Consider the following 14,698-nt stretch of genomic DNA (forward strand, 5'->3'; position numbering starts at 1 on the left):
CGACATACAGGGTGCGCCAGAACTCGCGCCCCAGAAAAAAATTTCAAGTAAGATAAAATTTTGACAATTATTTTTTGACATTTGACATTTTTTTATGTCTATTTAATGATACTGATGATCTTGTGTATGTTTTTTTACAGTTATTTAATAAAGGTACAAAAATTTTGTCAATAAAAGCCACAAATAACATTGAACAGAGTTACAATTTAGGTACAGCTTACTTGTTTCCTTCTAATAGCTTGTAGCAAAAAAACTTGGAAAATTACTTCTCCAACAGAAATAAATAGAGTCAAAGTGCAAACTTTAAACTCTCATATAGATAATTTTTTTTTTAACATTTTTTCGATGTTCCTGGTATGGTATTTTTCTCTGGGGCGCGAGTTCTGGCGCAGCCCTGTATTTTTTATGTAAATTAAACTGAGTCGAATCAAAGGCTACTAGGATTAAATTTTTTAAGATAAAACCACCCCTAATAGAAAAACGAATCGCCAATTTTTTTTTTTTTTTTTGACAAATACGCTCATTTTTCTCCTTCCGAAAATGTTTCAAAAACTACTGGGTTCCATTTAAAATTTTGAATTAGGGGTGGCTAGCGACTTCCCCCTCGCGATCCTAATCGACCTGTTTTTGCTTGAAAATACATTTATTCAATGTCAAAAGTTATTGAGATTGGCTGCTTTTGAAATGAAAGCCCTGTATGAAAAGATAAATTAAAACTTGCAATTTGCGTCAATAAATCTTTATAATTGTAGATTTGGGGTCATCTTGACCAAAATTGCATAAGTTATTTAATACAGAGGATGGATAAGCGATGTCAAGCAGTAAGAAGAGAAGAAAGAGAAGGAAGAGTAAATATACTAAATATATTAGACACTGTTGTCTTTTAAGTTTAAAAAAAATGTTATGTGAATTTTTTAGTCGTCCGTATATTTTGCGTTGTTTTACGTTAATAATAAAAATATGTATTGATTAACTTCCTGCAGATATTAGGCTTCACGATATTAAAATTTAGACAACTACAAATTTGCATTTACTTCGTTTCGAAAAATATGCGACCATTTTGGCGAGGAGTTTAGTTCAATGGTGCATTAAACTAAAAACCATTATATTGTTAAATTTATTTTCTACAGAATACTGGGAACTAATTATCAATTGAGAACATTTCCAGATCCCTCTTTTAGTACTAGATTCTCTTCGAAAGTACACACTTTTGGATTCCCTCTCGTGCAGTTGGCACTCTCGTCTACAGGTCCATTCGTGTAATATTTGTAAGTGGCTTTTGTGGCATGTTCGGCACAGTCTCGATTAAAACTGTCGTAAGTTTTGAAATTGGCGTTGGAAGCGTTTGTTTCGCATAAAAGCCGGTTGCTGTAGTAGGTCATATAAATGGGTTCAGGTTCGGGACTTGAAGACAAACAAACGAAGTCTGCAACTCTCGGAAAATCATTAATGTAACAGTTATCTGTGACACTGTGGCGGACTAATGGAATCAGCTTTCTATTGCATTCGCCGGTTTCTGGTGATATTTCCCCATTACACGACGCCAAACGATTGTCCTTTATTATGAATGTTTTACCTAAAAGCAGAAAAACTCTAGCCAACATAAAAATAGTATAATGTTGTCTACCACTGGGTTTGAATTGCGCCACAGTTGTACCGCCGATTCCTCTCTTCGCTTTTGATCTAAATGTGGGTTGGGGAGTGACTTTTCCGTCTGCCGATATTCGGAACTGTACATCGTTTATTTTTGAGATATCTTTTTCTTTGACCAATTCTACAAAAATTTGTAATAATTGCAACGAAAATTGTTGGTTATTATTATTAATTTACCTGATGGTTTTGGGTGAAGACTAATTGATATGCTTTTGTTAGCAATATGAGTCTCATTAAAGGGATATTTGAACATTTTTAAACCTACGAAATATTGGAAAATATAAATTTAAAAACAATAATATCTAACCTATTGGTAATCCCATGTTTGATGATATGGTATAATAAGTATCATTTTTTAAGATAGAACCTAAAATTATTATTTCAACATTATTTGAAAAAATTAAACTGTTTTCTTACCTTTATTTTCCTTTAAGAAGTTGTCCAATGCAACATCAGCACCATTTCGATAAACACTAAATCCTAAAATTTTGATTTAATATAAACGTATACACTTTTATGTGTAATTTACCTCCTTCGCCTTTGATTGGCTTACTCATATTTAGATAAATGGGGCCTAAAATTATAAAAACATGTTTTTTTTGTATTGTACAAGAACATTAAATTTAATTATTTTCAATTAAATAAAAACATTTTTTTTTTCTAAAGACAAGGCAAGGTACAAGGAGATAATGAATCAACTAATGATTGGGTAAATTCAATCATTATGTTTATCGAAAGTCAAGCTACTTTATATCTGCGTTGTTGTTCTAACAACAAAGATTTTTGTTGGTATTTTGGTTTTGTTGGTAATTGAACAATATGTAGGCGTAATTATTTTAGTATTTAGCAATGTTAATAATGCAAATTCTTAAAATGTTTGATGTAAAATAAGAAGCGTTTGGGTGGATTTAGATTAGATACCTGAATAAATTTTATGTTCTCGATTGTTATATGTGCCTGGGCGATTTTGTTCTGAAAACCCTTTTTCGTGTTCTGAAAATAAAAAAGTTTTTGAGCCGATTTATGGAAAACGAATTACAATTTGAATTTATAAATTAATTGAATCAAGTTGTAACGAATATTTTTTTCTATTGATTATATTTCTTTGACCTGTGTAAGCTATAGTTAGATTTGTTATTTTTAACGTTTTTTCACAAATTGAGGTTTAAATAATTGAATGCTTACCCTGAGATGTCTTCCTAGATTTGTCAATTATTGTCCTTGATCCCGGGGTTGCATTAAGATCTGAAAGAACTTATTGTCTGAAAAAATTACTAACACTAAACAAAAATGGAAATGAACCTTGTTTTTGCTTCAATAATTTTTGATAATGACCATAATAATTTAAAGTATGTTTTCCTAAAAACAAATTACTAGTTTTTTTTTGAAGTATAATTTCTGTGTTTAACCTTTTCGCCGTTGGCTTGTCCGCATAGATGGATAATTATTGTGTTCATTGGTTGCTTTTCTAGTTCCATATGTTTCTAAATTTAATGTAAATAAAATGTTTGAAAATTTAATTTATAAAGGTTTATCAAACCTTGTAATCCATAACCACCGCTCATAAAAGGTGTAATTTCAGATCGGTGATGGCTTTTCCTTTCTGGCGGGGTCTCATGGGATATTTCAATCTTCGGTTTTTCATTTCCGAGAAGTACGGATTCGTCTAAGAAAAATATCACTGCTATGCAAATTGACACTTTTTGAGAGTTGTTTGAATTTTTTTACGTGATATGAAAAATATAGGTAATATAGATCACAGTTCTGCTTATGGTTGAATTTCTATTACATAACAAATTTAACAAAAATATAAATAGCAATTTCTACAAGTTTACAATCGTCAAAACTTACCTGATTTTGGCACATTAGAACCATCCTATCATAAATAAATAATATAATAAGATCGCCTAATAGATAAAAACATCTACTATAAAAATATTTCAAATACGTTTTGTTAGCTGTTATTGAAAATTTTTTAAGTTGAGATAAAATCATGGAATGTATTTTTTAAGAGATGTATGTGTGTACATACTTTTAGCTAGAACTGAATCTGAATGTGGTCCCTCATGGGTATGTTGTATGGGTGTTTTAACCTTAGGTAATTTTTCCTCATTAGTCGTAAAACTTGAAGCTATTGAAAAAAGTTGTGTTCAGAATATATTATTTTATTTTTTTTTTAAATTTAACCTTGTGACGGCTTTGACGACGGAGATATTTCGTTTAATAAAGAAATAATTTGAGGTAGGTATTGCTCCCATTCTTTTGGTATACTTGGTATTTCTAAAAAAAGATGTTTATTGTGTTCAGAGTATGTTGATGCCATTATGCATTAAAAAAAAATTAAACCTTGTGACGGCTTTGACGACTGAGAATCTTCGTTTAATAAAGAAATGATTTGAGGTAGGTATTGCTCCCATTCCTTCGGTATACCCGTATATGGTATTTCTGAAAAATATTTTTTACTTATGTTTTTGTATAGAAAGAACATTCATCATTGTTACAACTGACAATAATTAAACTTACTCGATTTTGGTGTATTGGGACCATATTTTGAATCACCTGAGAAATTATATCTAAGTATAATCTAATACAGGGCGATTCAGATAAGATAATGAGCCTGACGATCTGGCGATGCAACCCAAAAAACAAATTTCATTTACGCCTTTGATCCAATTTCAATTAGGATTTGCAAGTTGAATCCAAGTTATCATCTTGGTGTCACTCTGACATTAGTGCAGAGAACGATTATTAGTGCCATTCAGTTCTCGCTGAATGATAGAGAAATTAGAGAAGTCTTTTCGGTGTAAACTCAATACAAAATGTATGAAACAGTGAAACATTAAAGGTAGACAAACAGTTTTTTTAAAAATCATAAATTGCATGTCAAAGCACTATCAGAGCAACATAAGATAACTTGGATTGCAAATGCAAATCATAATTAAAATTAGATCAAAATGTAAATGAAATCTGTTTTTTGGGTTGCATCGCCAGATCGTCAGGCTCATTATCTTATCTGAATCGCCCTGTATATTAAAAGCAATTATTTAATTGATTAATAATATGTATTTTAATAAATAGTAGTAAGTAATTTATTACCAGATTTCGGCACACCAACACCATCTTTTGAATCACCAGATGATGCATCACCTAATAGATAACAAATCTACGTCAAATAAATTTTGTTAGCTGTGAAATGATATGCAGAGTACGCCAGAATTCACGCCCCAGAGAAAAATGTCATGTAAGGTAAGATACCAGAAACATGGAAACAATGTTAAAAAAATTCTTATCTATAAAAATTTCAAAGTTATGAGACTTTAACTTTGACTCTATTTCTGTTGGAAAACTAATTTATTTGCTACAGGCTATTAGAAGAGGAAACAAGGAAGCTGTATCCTAAATTGTAACTCTGTTTAATAATATTTGTGGCTTTTATTGGCGAAATTTATATACCTTTACTAAATAATTATAAAAAACATACAGGGCGATTCAGATAAGGTAATGAGCCTGACGATTTGGCGGTGCAACCCAAAAAACAAATTTCATTCACGTCTTTGATCCAATTTAAATTAGGATTTGCAAGTTGAATCCAAGTTATCATCTTATGTCACTCTCAGATCAGCTCAGAGAACAATCATTAGTGCTCTTCACTTCTCGCGGAATGATAGAAATATTAGAGAAGTCTTATCGTGTGAACCCAATACAAAATGTATGAAACAATGAAACATTAAAGGTAGGCAAACTGTTTATTTTTTATAAATCATAAATTGCTTGTCAAAGCACTTTCAGAGTAACTTGGATTGCAAATGCAAATCTTAATTAAAATCAGATCAAGATGTAAATGAAATTTGTTTTTTGGGTTGCATCGCAAGAACGGCGGGCTCATTATCTTATCTGAATCACCCTGTATACAAGATCATCAGTATCATTAAATAGACATAAAAAAGGCAAATGTTAAAATTTTTTGAGAGAATTTTTTAAACATTTTTTCCATGTTCTTGAAATGTTACTTGAAATTTTTCTCTGGTGCTCGAGTTCTGACACATCCTGTAGGTATAAATGTTTGAAGATAATATTAAAAAGCAGTTTTGGCAGAAAATTTCTTACCTCGATTAGGTTTACTAAAAGGTGATGGGCTAATTTTATATTTGCCTAAAACATTCAAACAATTCATATAAATAATTAGTTGTATTAATTATTATATGTAAATAATATGTTTTTGAATTTTTTACAAAATTAAAATAATTATTGTTTACCTTTTGCGGGATTTCGTTGTGGGTACTGGTAGAAATAGTTAGCTGGCTTGTACACATTTCCTGAAATGAATTTCTTGCTTTCATTTTTGCATTTTTAAAATTATTTATGAAAAACCAACAAATAAAAGCCATACATACGAAATAAATAAATAAGTTACCTACCAGGAGGACTAAAATCTTGATAATGACTTAACGGAATGTGTATTTCTGGTGGCGGTTTGTAAATGTAATAACCTGGCTGGTAATTCAAATCTAGAATAGTTTAGCAATAAACAAAAAAAAATATCAGTTTTATGGAATTTTTTCACAAAATTTAATGTAAAAAAAAAAATGTTTTTTAAATTAATTATGGTGCGTTAAACATACCTGGATGTGTAAGGGTGGGGAATGTCGGTGAATAATTTGTTTCTAAAAATGCATTGAGTTAAAAAAATTGGTTTAACTTTTTAATTACGGTGGAAATAGTATTACCTGGACTAGGTGACAAAGCATCGGAATCTTTATTATCAAAATAGTAAGGTGTTTGGATTGGCGCATAATCCATCAAGTGGCCATCATTTTCTAAAAAAATTGAATAAGACGCATTTTAAATAAAAAAATGCGAAACCTGTACGATGATTGCAAATTGGATCTGATGCAGAATGACCACACACAATCTCTGTAATAAAAATTTAGTATTTTTGTGAATCAGAAGTAAGAAATCGTGAACCTTTTCTTTGGTAAAGACCTCTCAGTACCATAGGTAGTAAATCACAAAAGTTAACTTTATTTTCCAATGCATATTTTTTTATATTTTGAATTAATTTTAGAGTGAGATCATCGTAATTTCGCACATTTCCATTTGATTGAAAGACTTTTGTATGTTTATAGTGTGTAGTTGCAACGGCTGGTTTGATAAGATCACTTTTACTGTCATCTTCTGTTAAATAATTGTCTAAAAAATGTATAATTAACAATTATTTTTGACTCGATTTCAATAATTTTAATACCTAGCTCTTTTATTGCATCAATTTGGGCGTTTTCTAAAAATTCCAAAAAACTTCTTTTACATAAATTTCAGGTCACTTACCATAAGAATAAATAACACTAGACTAAAACAGTAAAGTAATGTAAATTATCATAAGATACGTTTCTTAAAATACTCACAGAAAGTACGCTCAAAAGAAAAACAAAACCTTCCTTCACCAGCATTTCTTTAAAATGAACTTTAAAGCATTGCTTTAAGTTAATTAAAACTTTGCATTAATTCGATCTGCTTGTATTTAATTATTTCACAAACGGCCCACACCATCTTTATGTTATTTTTTAATGGTGCGCAAAACGATGGGTTTTTTAAATATTGCGTATTGTTTTTCGATACAGTTAATAATTCTCATTTTATTAATATTATGGGAGGAGACTTTTATGTAGTCTACTAGTATGGAGCAATAAAAAGTATTTTTCAACATATATTCTTTCAGCATCTTCTACGACTTTACCTACTACGTATTCCAACGATACTGTAAAAGGTCTCTTTAAAAAACATTTCGTTAACTTTTTTAAATTAAAAAGACGTTTTTATGGATCAAGCTTTTAGAAAGATTATCCTAGCTTTTTAATAATTTGTAAAACTTTTTCAACTTGGTGTTTTTTAGAATCGCAGAAGACTCACCCTTTATCACAAACTATAATAATCTATAATTCACAAATCTTCGATAGTTTTTATTATTTTTTGATTTCTTATCTAATGAAATGTATCAGGATTCGAATTATTTTCCAAGGAAATTGTTTCCATCAGAGTTTTAGTTGACTTGGCTGATTTTTTTTATAAGGCCTATGTGTTTACAATTTAAATTACTCGATTACGATTCGACTTTGTTTTATGAATAGTTATAATTTTCTCTCGTACACCTCCAGTTAGAGATTTTTGCGTTTGTCGGTTACATTTTTAAGTGATTAATTAATAAATAAAATTCTTCACAACAATTACATTTAGCAACTACGCAAAAAATATATTGCTTTCAGAAATGGTATAAAATTAAAGTACCTACCCAATACTTGTTATATAGCTTTATAAAATGATACATCAACAATAAAAATTTTGATTATCTGAAGCCAAGTATATTAACGTTGTTTATTGATATTGTGGGAATGCCATTCTTAATTTTATTAAAAATTGGGTGGTTTTTTAAATCATATATGCCTAAATAAAAAACATTTTAAATGTGAATCTATTTATTTCAAGTCGAATCAATTACTAACGCTCATATTAAAAATGCTTTTACTTATGTTCCAATTTGAAAACGCAGACGTCGGGTCTATTCTCCCTACATTTTAAACTCGGATCTGGCAAATGCACGTGGAAAGGGTGAGTCTGATCCGGGAAATAATAATAAGTGTTACCCCACGGCAATTTACCACACAAATTCTGATACTCGTTAATCGCCATCAAAATCGCCGGTCTTTCATCCGAACCTCTACAAGAATATTTCCCGTTAACAGAGTTGAAAGTTATGCCAGTATGGTCGGGCTGTCCAATACACAAAAAGTTGTTTATTTTCGAATAATGTTCAGAATAGCAGAAATCATGCCGAGACTTAATTTGGAATCTTCTAAGTTCGCCCAAACAAAATGGTTGTCGAGTGGAGATTTCACCAAAGCATTCGAAAAGTGTACCATCTTTTTTGATCAACTGTTTTCCTAAAATAAGAAATGAAAAGATTGGAAATGGGTATTTGAAGTTGTTTTTACCGCCAGCGTCGATGATTGTGACCCCTCCGATTCCGTTTCCCATCGATGTTTTAGCTTGAGTCAGTTTCATAGGTTTAAAGGTTTTCTCAAAGTTTTTTTCTATATCGAAGCCTAAATGGTCTATCGACGGGAACGAAGAAAATTCACTAGAAGGGAACAACGAAGGAAGGCCGTTGGACGAAAACAATGGCGAAAATCCACCATTAAAAGATCGTATTTGGAAGGATGACGATGTGGTGTATTTTGGTAATTTTATTTTTGTTGAGACAAATGAGAAAACACCTGAAAAAAGAAAAATATTTTATTTTGCAATCGTTCCTAAATTTTACGAAAATGGAAAATGTTAACAATTAATTTAAGACTACAATTTAAAAAATTGTGATTTAAAAAAAACCTAATTTACTCCCTAGTATTAAAGTTGTTTTTTTTTCACTCATATAGTTACTCTGCTCGGTTCGTTTCAACGAATAAACTCTACAACGTGTCTCAGGAATAAGTGCATTAATTTTAACCACGTACTTAGAACTCGTTAAATGCAACATTTTTTATGTACCATTTTTTTGAAAACACAACAGTTATTAAGTTAAAATTATAAATTGTTTTCCTGTAAAATTTATGGGCACTAACAGAGTGCTCGAGGAATTATTTTAACAAAATTACTCAAATATTAGTAACCTATTTATCGTTAAAGGAATACTGCTTGACTTGGACACTTCATGCAACACGAAGAAATAATAAGAAACATACTACTTTGTGTATCGTAAACTTTCCATAACTATTACTATACTGTTTATTTATTTTTGATCTAATCCGTGATCTCAAAGACGCTGCACAACACTTAACAATACCTCGAATAATATATTTGGAAAAGTTTTCATACCCTAGCAGAATGTTTATGTAATTTCCGAAATTCTTTCACAAAATTGGGTAATTCTGGGTAAGAATAATTAAACCGAACGTAAACAACATTCATCAAACTCGGACATTAATAAAACTGCAATATTTGTCAGCTGAGAATGCTCTTATTCCTCTCTTCCCCGGTCGAAACTCGCTAAAACATCACCGCAAAAAACTACCAAACAAATTCATAGTCACTGCTTTTAAAAGTAAACGAAACGGCTCGTTATTTTACAAAGGGTAAAATGCCTCAAAAAACATTGATTTCGAAAAAAAAGATATGCACTTATTTCTGAAGCACGTTGTAAATTCATGACACAAATAAATATTTCTTTACTCGATATAATAATGGTCAGTTTAATAATTTTTTTGTTTTACACCTGCTGTTTTGACACTAACAAACAAGTTCCTTTTAAGGATTATAAAAAATGCCCCAAGTCATAATTTCATTACCTTTAAAGATTGTGCAACTTTGTTCTAAGTACATATTGTCATATCATTAAAAATAATGCAGTTATCACTTCGGACTTCGGGCGTTTTTTCCTAATCCAACCTGTATTTTCTACGATTTTCTTCTGTTTTACAAGAACAATATCTTAGAGTGTCAGTGTTTAATATGGTTTTACAATTATTAAATGCGTAGGATTAAAAAGTTGATTTCATTTAAAGACAGGGAGTATTATTTGTGGTTTTAATTAAAAAATTTTACGAGGATATATTCCTAAAAGCAATAAACACATTATTAATTACTGTTTCATACTAAATTTAGATGTTTGTAAATTTCTGTTGATAATTGTTTTTAATTTGTTTGGAAATTGTTTAAAGATATGAAATATATTTTCAGTTTACCAAATTACTAAAACTAATGGATAGTGACTTCAAAACCCATTCAGTCACTAATATCCTAAATTTATTTTATTTAATGTCGATCTACATACATACATTTCTCTATGCGAAAGCACTGATAGTTTGTATATTTTTTGTTATTAGGAGTTAAGAACTAAAAATGTTAACAATGGTAAAAAGATAAGGTTTACTTAAAAAAAAACACAAAAGTTATTGCTATACAGCGTTATCCACATAAAATGTCCACTCTGAAAGTTTTCAAGTTGCAACACACAACATAGATAGGTACCTTGAGAATTTAAAAAATAATAATTAAAAGTCGCATCTACAATGGCTTTCTTAAATTTATGTCTGTTTCTAACATTTATATTTGGATTTAATTTCTTTGCAAAAAATGTACACCAGCAATAAAAAACAGATATTATCTTAATATATGACCCCGCATGTAAGTCAAGTTTTTATGGTAAGAAAAACTTATGGGAATACTTATCTTCAATTTCCCGAATTTTGAGCGCTACAAGTTTTATCCGTATCAGCGTACCACGTAACTTTTCGTAAGAGTCTAAATTGTATGTAAATCACCCTGTACTTTACATAAAATCATATTGTAACACACTATTTAAGTTTAATAAGTAAAGAGCAAAAAACTCTTAATAGGTTCGTTTGTAAATTAAAATAGAAACTAATAGTTTGATGTATAATAATTTGTTGGTAATGGGTTAATTGGTAATTTGGATTGTTACATTTTTTGAATTTTTTATTTCATTAAAATATTTTAAATTTCTGTTATTTGAAACACGTAATTTCTTTAGAATATTTCACGTGGAACACTACACTCCCACATGGAGTTGTTGAAGCAATAAGTACCAACAACGATGCAGTGATGGTCAATAGGTACTCACCATAATACTCGACGTTTAGCTGTGATTAAAAAAGTGAACATTTTAGAAATTAATTCACTCATTAATTTATATAAATCTTACCAATATTATACACAAAACTAATAAAACTTTTTCTTCTTTCATTTCAACTCTCTTACAAACAAATGCCACAAAAACTAACTACAAAATAATTAAAAAAACAATAATTGCACAGTTTTATAGCTCTAGTATAAGACGCTTTTAAAAACAATTTCATGGTTGATATTTTTAATGAAATTTTATTGCGGTTCCATTTTCTTGTTCATCAACATCTTCTTTTCCACATATCTAAATGCAATAAATGAATGTGTTAACAACAAATGTAACATGACGTGTTTACATTACGGATTTATTTTTGGATTGAACGAATTGAAACATTTTATTATTTTATCAAATATAAATGATTTTTGACCTATTGTCATAATTTATGTTTATTTTTTTAAGGTGTAGGTTATATTATTTATTTATTTTTTATTTAAATTGGTTCTATTAAAAATGAGATACATTTTAATCATTTTTTCTTCTTGTACTAATTAAATTTAGGTACACTAGTTTTTCAGAAAATATCCGTGTACAAATAGGAAATTAACTTGAAAATTACTAGTTGTTCTTGACCAAATAAACCAAATAATTGGAGTCAGGAATTTGATTTATTACAAAAAATCGAGCAAAAAAATCAAAGTAAAGAATTTTATTATCAATGAAAAATTTTCACCACTTCTTTGAAGAACATCTAGAATTAGATGAAATATCATATATTTTAATAAACCAAAAACCTGATGTTACTCTGCAATTGTGCAATATGTGAGAAAATTTATACCGCTGAATATCAAAAAAATCCTGTTCAAAGAAAAACGAAATTTTGTCTCGATAATTATATATTTTTATACATTTATAAACTTATAAATTTTAGCTATTTTATTATTTATAATAATTTATTGACATTTATACTGTATGTCTCCGGATTGAGTTTACAAGAAGAAAATAATTTTTGCTTCACCTGACACGAGCAAATCTGTACTTAAAACTTTCTGATTTAGTAAAAAGAAAAGTTAATTCTTCTCTTGATTTTCGACATATAATATATAATATTATATAGTTCTAAATACGGAATCCGAGCTTCATGTAAAAGTGTTCAATTCGATATCATTTCGAAATAATAGACTTGGCGCCATTTTCTTTGGTGCGCGGAAAAAGAGAAACGAATATACGGATGTATATTTATATGGTCGATTTTCATAGAGAATTAATTCAAAATTAATGTATTTTATAAAAATAATTTCTTCAATCTTAATTTTAGCCTAAAATAAAATAATTTTTGATATTTTCAAACGTTTTGGCTCAATTTGAAAACGGGAATCAACCTGAATCAAAGTATTTCAACCAAATACTGGCTTGAATAAGAGTTTTTTTTTCCAAAGTAAAGCAATTTTAGCTAGTTTCAAACCAATGTTTTTCGATTTTAGTACAGACTTTATTCTAAATTAATGTATTTCATAAAAATAATTTCTTCAATCCCAATTTAAGGGTGAAATGAAGCAATGTGTGCTATTTCCAATCGATTTGGCTTAATTTTAAGCAGGAAATCAACCTGAATCAAAGTATTTCAACAAAATAATGGCTTGAATCAGAGGTTTCTTCCAAAATAAAGCAACTTTAGCTACTTTCAAACCAATTTTGCTCAATTTTAGTACAGAATATACTTTAAATTATTGTATTTTATAAAAATAATCGCTCCAGTTTTAATTAAAGCAACTTGTGATACTTTGAATCGATTTGGCCAAATTTTAAGCCGGAAATCAACATGAATTAAAGTGTTTCAACCAAATACTTGCTTGAATAAAAGTTTTCTTCTTTATTCTGTATAAAATGAATATTAAAAAAATATTTTTGTAAAGTACATCAATTTTGAATTATATCTGTACTAAAATTGAGCGAAATTAAATTAAAAAGAACTAAAATTGCATTATTTTTGAAGAAAACTTTTATTTAAACTATCAGTTTGTTGAAATACTCGTACTTTGATTCAGATTGATTGATTGATCGATTGGAAATAGCACAAATTGCTCCATTTCAGCCTAAAATTGGTATTGAAAAAATTATTTTTATAAAACAAAATTAATTTAGAATTATTTAGAATTATTTTAGAATTATAATCAATTAATTAATTAATTCTGTATTAAAATTGGGCAAAATTGATTTGAAAATTGCTTTATTTTGACAGAAAACTCTTGTTTAAGCCATTATTGTGTTTTAATACTTTGAGACAGGTTGATTTCCGGTCCTAAAATAAAGCCAAACCTCTTGAAAACATCACGAATTGCTTTATTTTAGCCTAAAATTAGGATTGAAGCAATTATTTTTATAAAATACATTAATTTAGAAATAATTCTGTTATAAAATCGAGCAAAATTAAATTAAAAATAGCTCAAATTGCTTTATTTTTGAAGAAAATTCTTATTTAAACTATCAGTTTGTTCGATTGAAATTAGCACAAATTGCTTCTTTTCACCCTAAAATTGGGACTGGAGAAATTATTTTTATAAAATACATTAATTTAGAGTTAATTCTGTATTACCATCAGGTAAAATTAGTTTGAAAATATCAAAAATTCTTTTATTTTGGAAGAAAGCTCTTATTCAGACCATTATTGTGTTGAAATACTTTGATTTAGGTTAATTTCTGAGTTAAAATAAAGTCAAACCGCTTGAAAATATCACAAATTGCTTTATTTTATCCTAAAATTGCGATTGAAGCAATTATTTTTATAAAATACATTAATTTCGAATTAATTCTGTATTAAAATCGAGTAAAATTAGTTTGAAAATAGTTAAATTGCTTTATTTTGGAAGAAAACTCTTATTCAAATTACTATTTTGTTGAATTACTTTGATTCAGGTTGATTTCTGGTTTAAAATTGAGCCAAATCGATTGGAAATAGCACAAATTGTTTCTTTTCACCCTAAAATTGGGATTGAAGAAATTATTTTTATAAAATACATTAATCTAGAGTTAATTCTGGATAACAATCAGGCAAAATTAGTTTGAAAATAGCAAAAAATGCTTTATTTTGTAAGAAAACTTTTATTCAGAACATTATTGTGTTGAAATACTTTGATTCAGGTTAGTTTCTGGCTGAAAGTAAAGCCAAACCGCTTGAAAATATCACAAATTGCTTTATTTTAGCCTAAAATTGGGATTGAAGCAATTAATTTTTTAAAAATACATTAATTTAAATCGAGAAAAATTGAATTGAAAATAGGTCAAATTGTTTTATTTTGAAAGAAAACTTCTATTCAAGCCAGTATTTGGTTGAAATACTTTGATTCAGGTTGATTACTGCCTTAAAACTGAGATAAATCGATTTCTTAAACAAAAACAAAGAAATGTGTGTTT

General features: G+C 28.8%; 2 protein-coding genes across 5 annotated transcripts; both read right to left on the reverse strand.

The window, feature by feature from the left end:
- Positions 1-924: 924 nt before the first annotated feature.
- LOC123011023 lies at positions 925-7,104 on the reverse strand. 4 transcript variants are annotated; one of them, XM_044408272.1, is made up of 26 exons: positions 7,056-7,104; positions 6,979-7,000; positions 6,899-6,931; positions 6,619-6,843; positions 6,523-6,567; positions 6,381-6,470; positions 6,276-6,317; positions 6,072-6,161; positions 5,910-5,969; positions 5,761-5,805; positions 4,750-4,800; positions 4,177-4,212; positions 4,000-4,098; positions 3,841-3,933; positions 3,686-3,784; positions 3,194-3,319; positions 3,063-3,137; positions 2,956-3,012; positions 2,839-2,898; positions 2,575-2,646; positions 2,183-2,227; positions 2,071-2,133; positions 1,961-2,020; positions 1,831-1,914; positions 1,628-1,774; positions 925-1,576 (listed from the first exon to the last, which is right to left on the reverse strand). In XM_044408272.1, the coding sequence occupies exons 1-26, from the start codon at positions 7,098-7,100 to the stop codon at positions 1,149-1,151; spliced, it is 2,292 nt and encodes a 763-aa protein (XP_044264207.1). In that variant the 5' UTR covers positions 7,101-7,104; the 3' UTR covers positions 925-1,148. The 4 variants fall into 4 exon arrangements, with proteins under 4 accessions (XP_044264207.1, XP_044264206.1, XP_044264208.1 ...); XM_044408271.1 differs by having other exon boundaries at positions 6,517-6,567; XM_044408273.1 differs by lacking the exon at positions 4,177-4,212 and having other exon boundaries at positions 6,517-6,567.
- A 1,008-nt stretch (positions 7,105-8,112) lies between these two features.
- On the reverse strand, positions 8,113-11,451 carry LOC123011388. The gene is made up of 4 exons (XM_044408794.1): positions 11,366-11,451; positions 11,285-11,303; positions 8,640-8,921; positions 8,113-8,588 (listed from the first exon to the last, which is right to left on the reverse strand). Exons 1-4 carry the CDS (start codon positions 11,405-11,407, stop codon positions 8,170-8,172), a joined length of 762 nt encoding a protein of 253 aa, XP_044264729.1. The 5' UTR covers positions 11,408-11,451; the 3' UTR covers positions 8,113-8,169.
- Positions 11,452-14,698: the final 3,247 nt, after the last annotated feature.

The sequence above is a fragment of the Tribolium madens genome, unplaced genomic scaffold, assembly GCF_015345945.1.
Source record: "Tribolium madens isolate multiple individuals breed KSU strain unplaced genomic scaffold, Tmad_KSU_1.1 Scaffold_91;HRSCAF=231;Tcas5.2_LG7, whole genome shotgun sequence".
Classification (NCBI taxonomy): Eukaryota; Metazoa; Arthropoda; class Insecta; order Coleoptera; family Tenebrionidae; genus Tribolium; species Tribolium madens.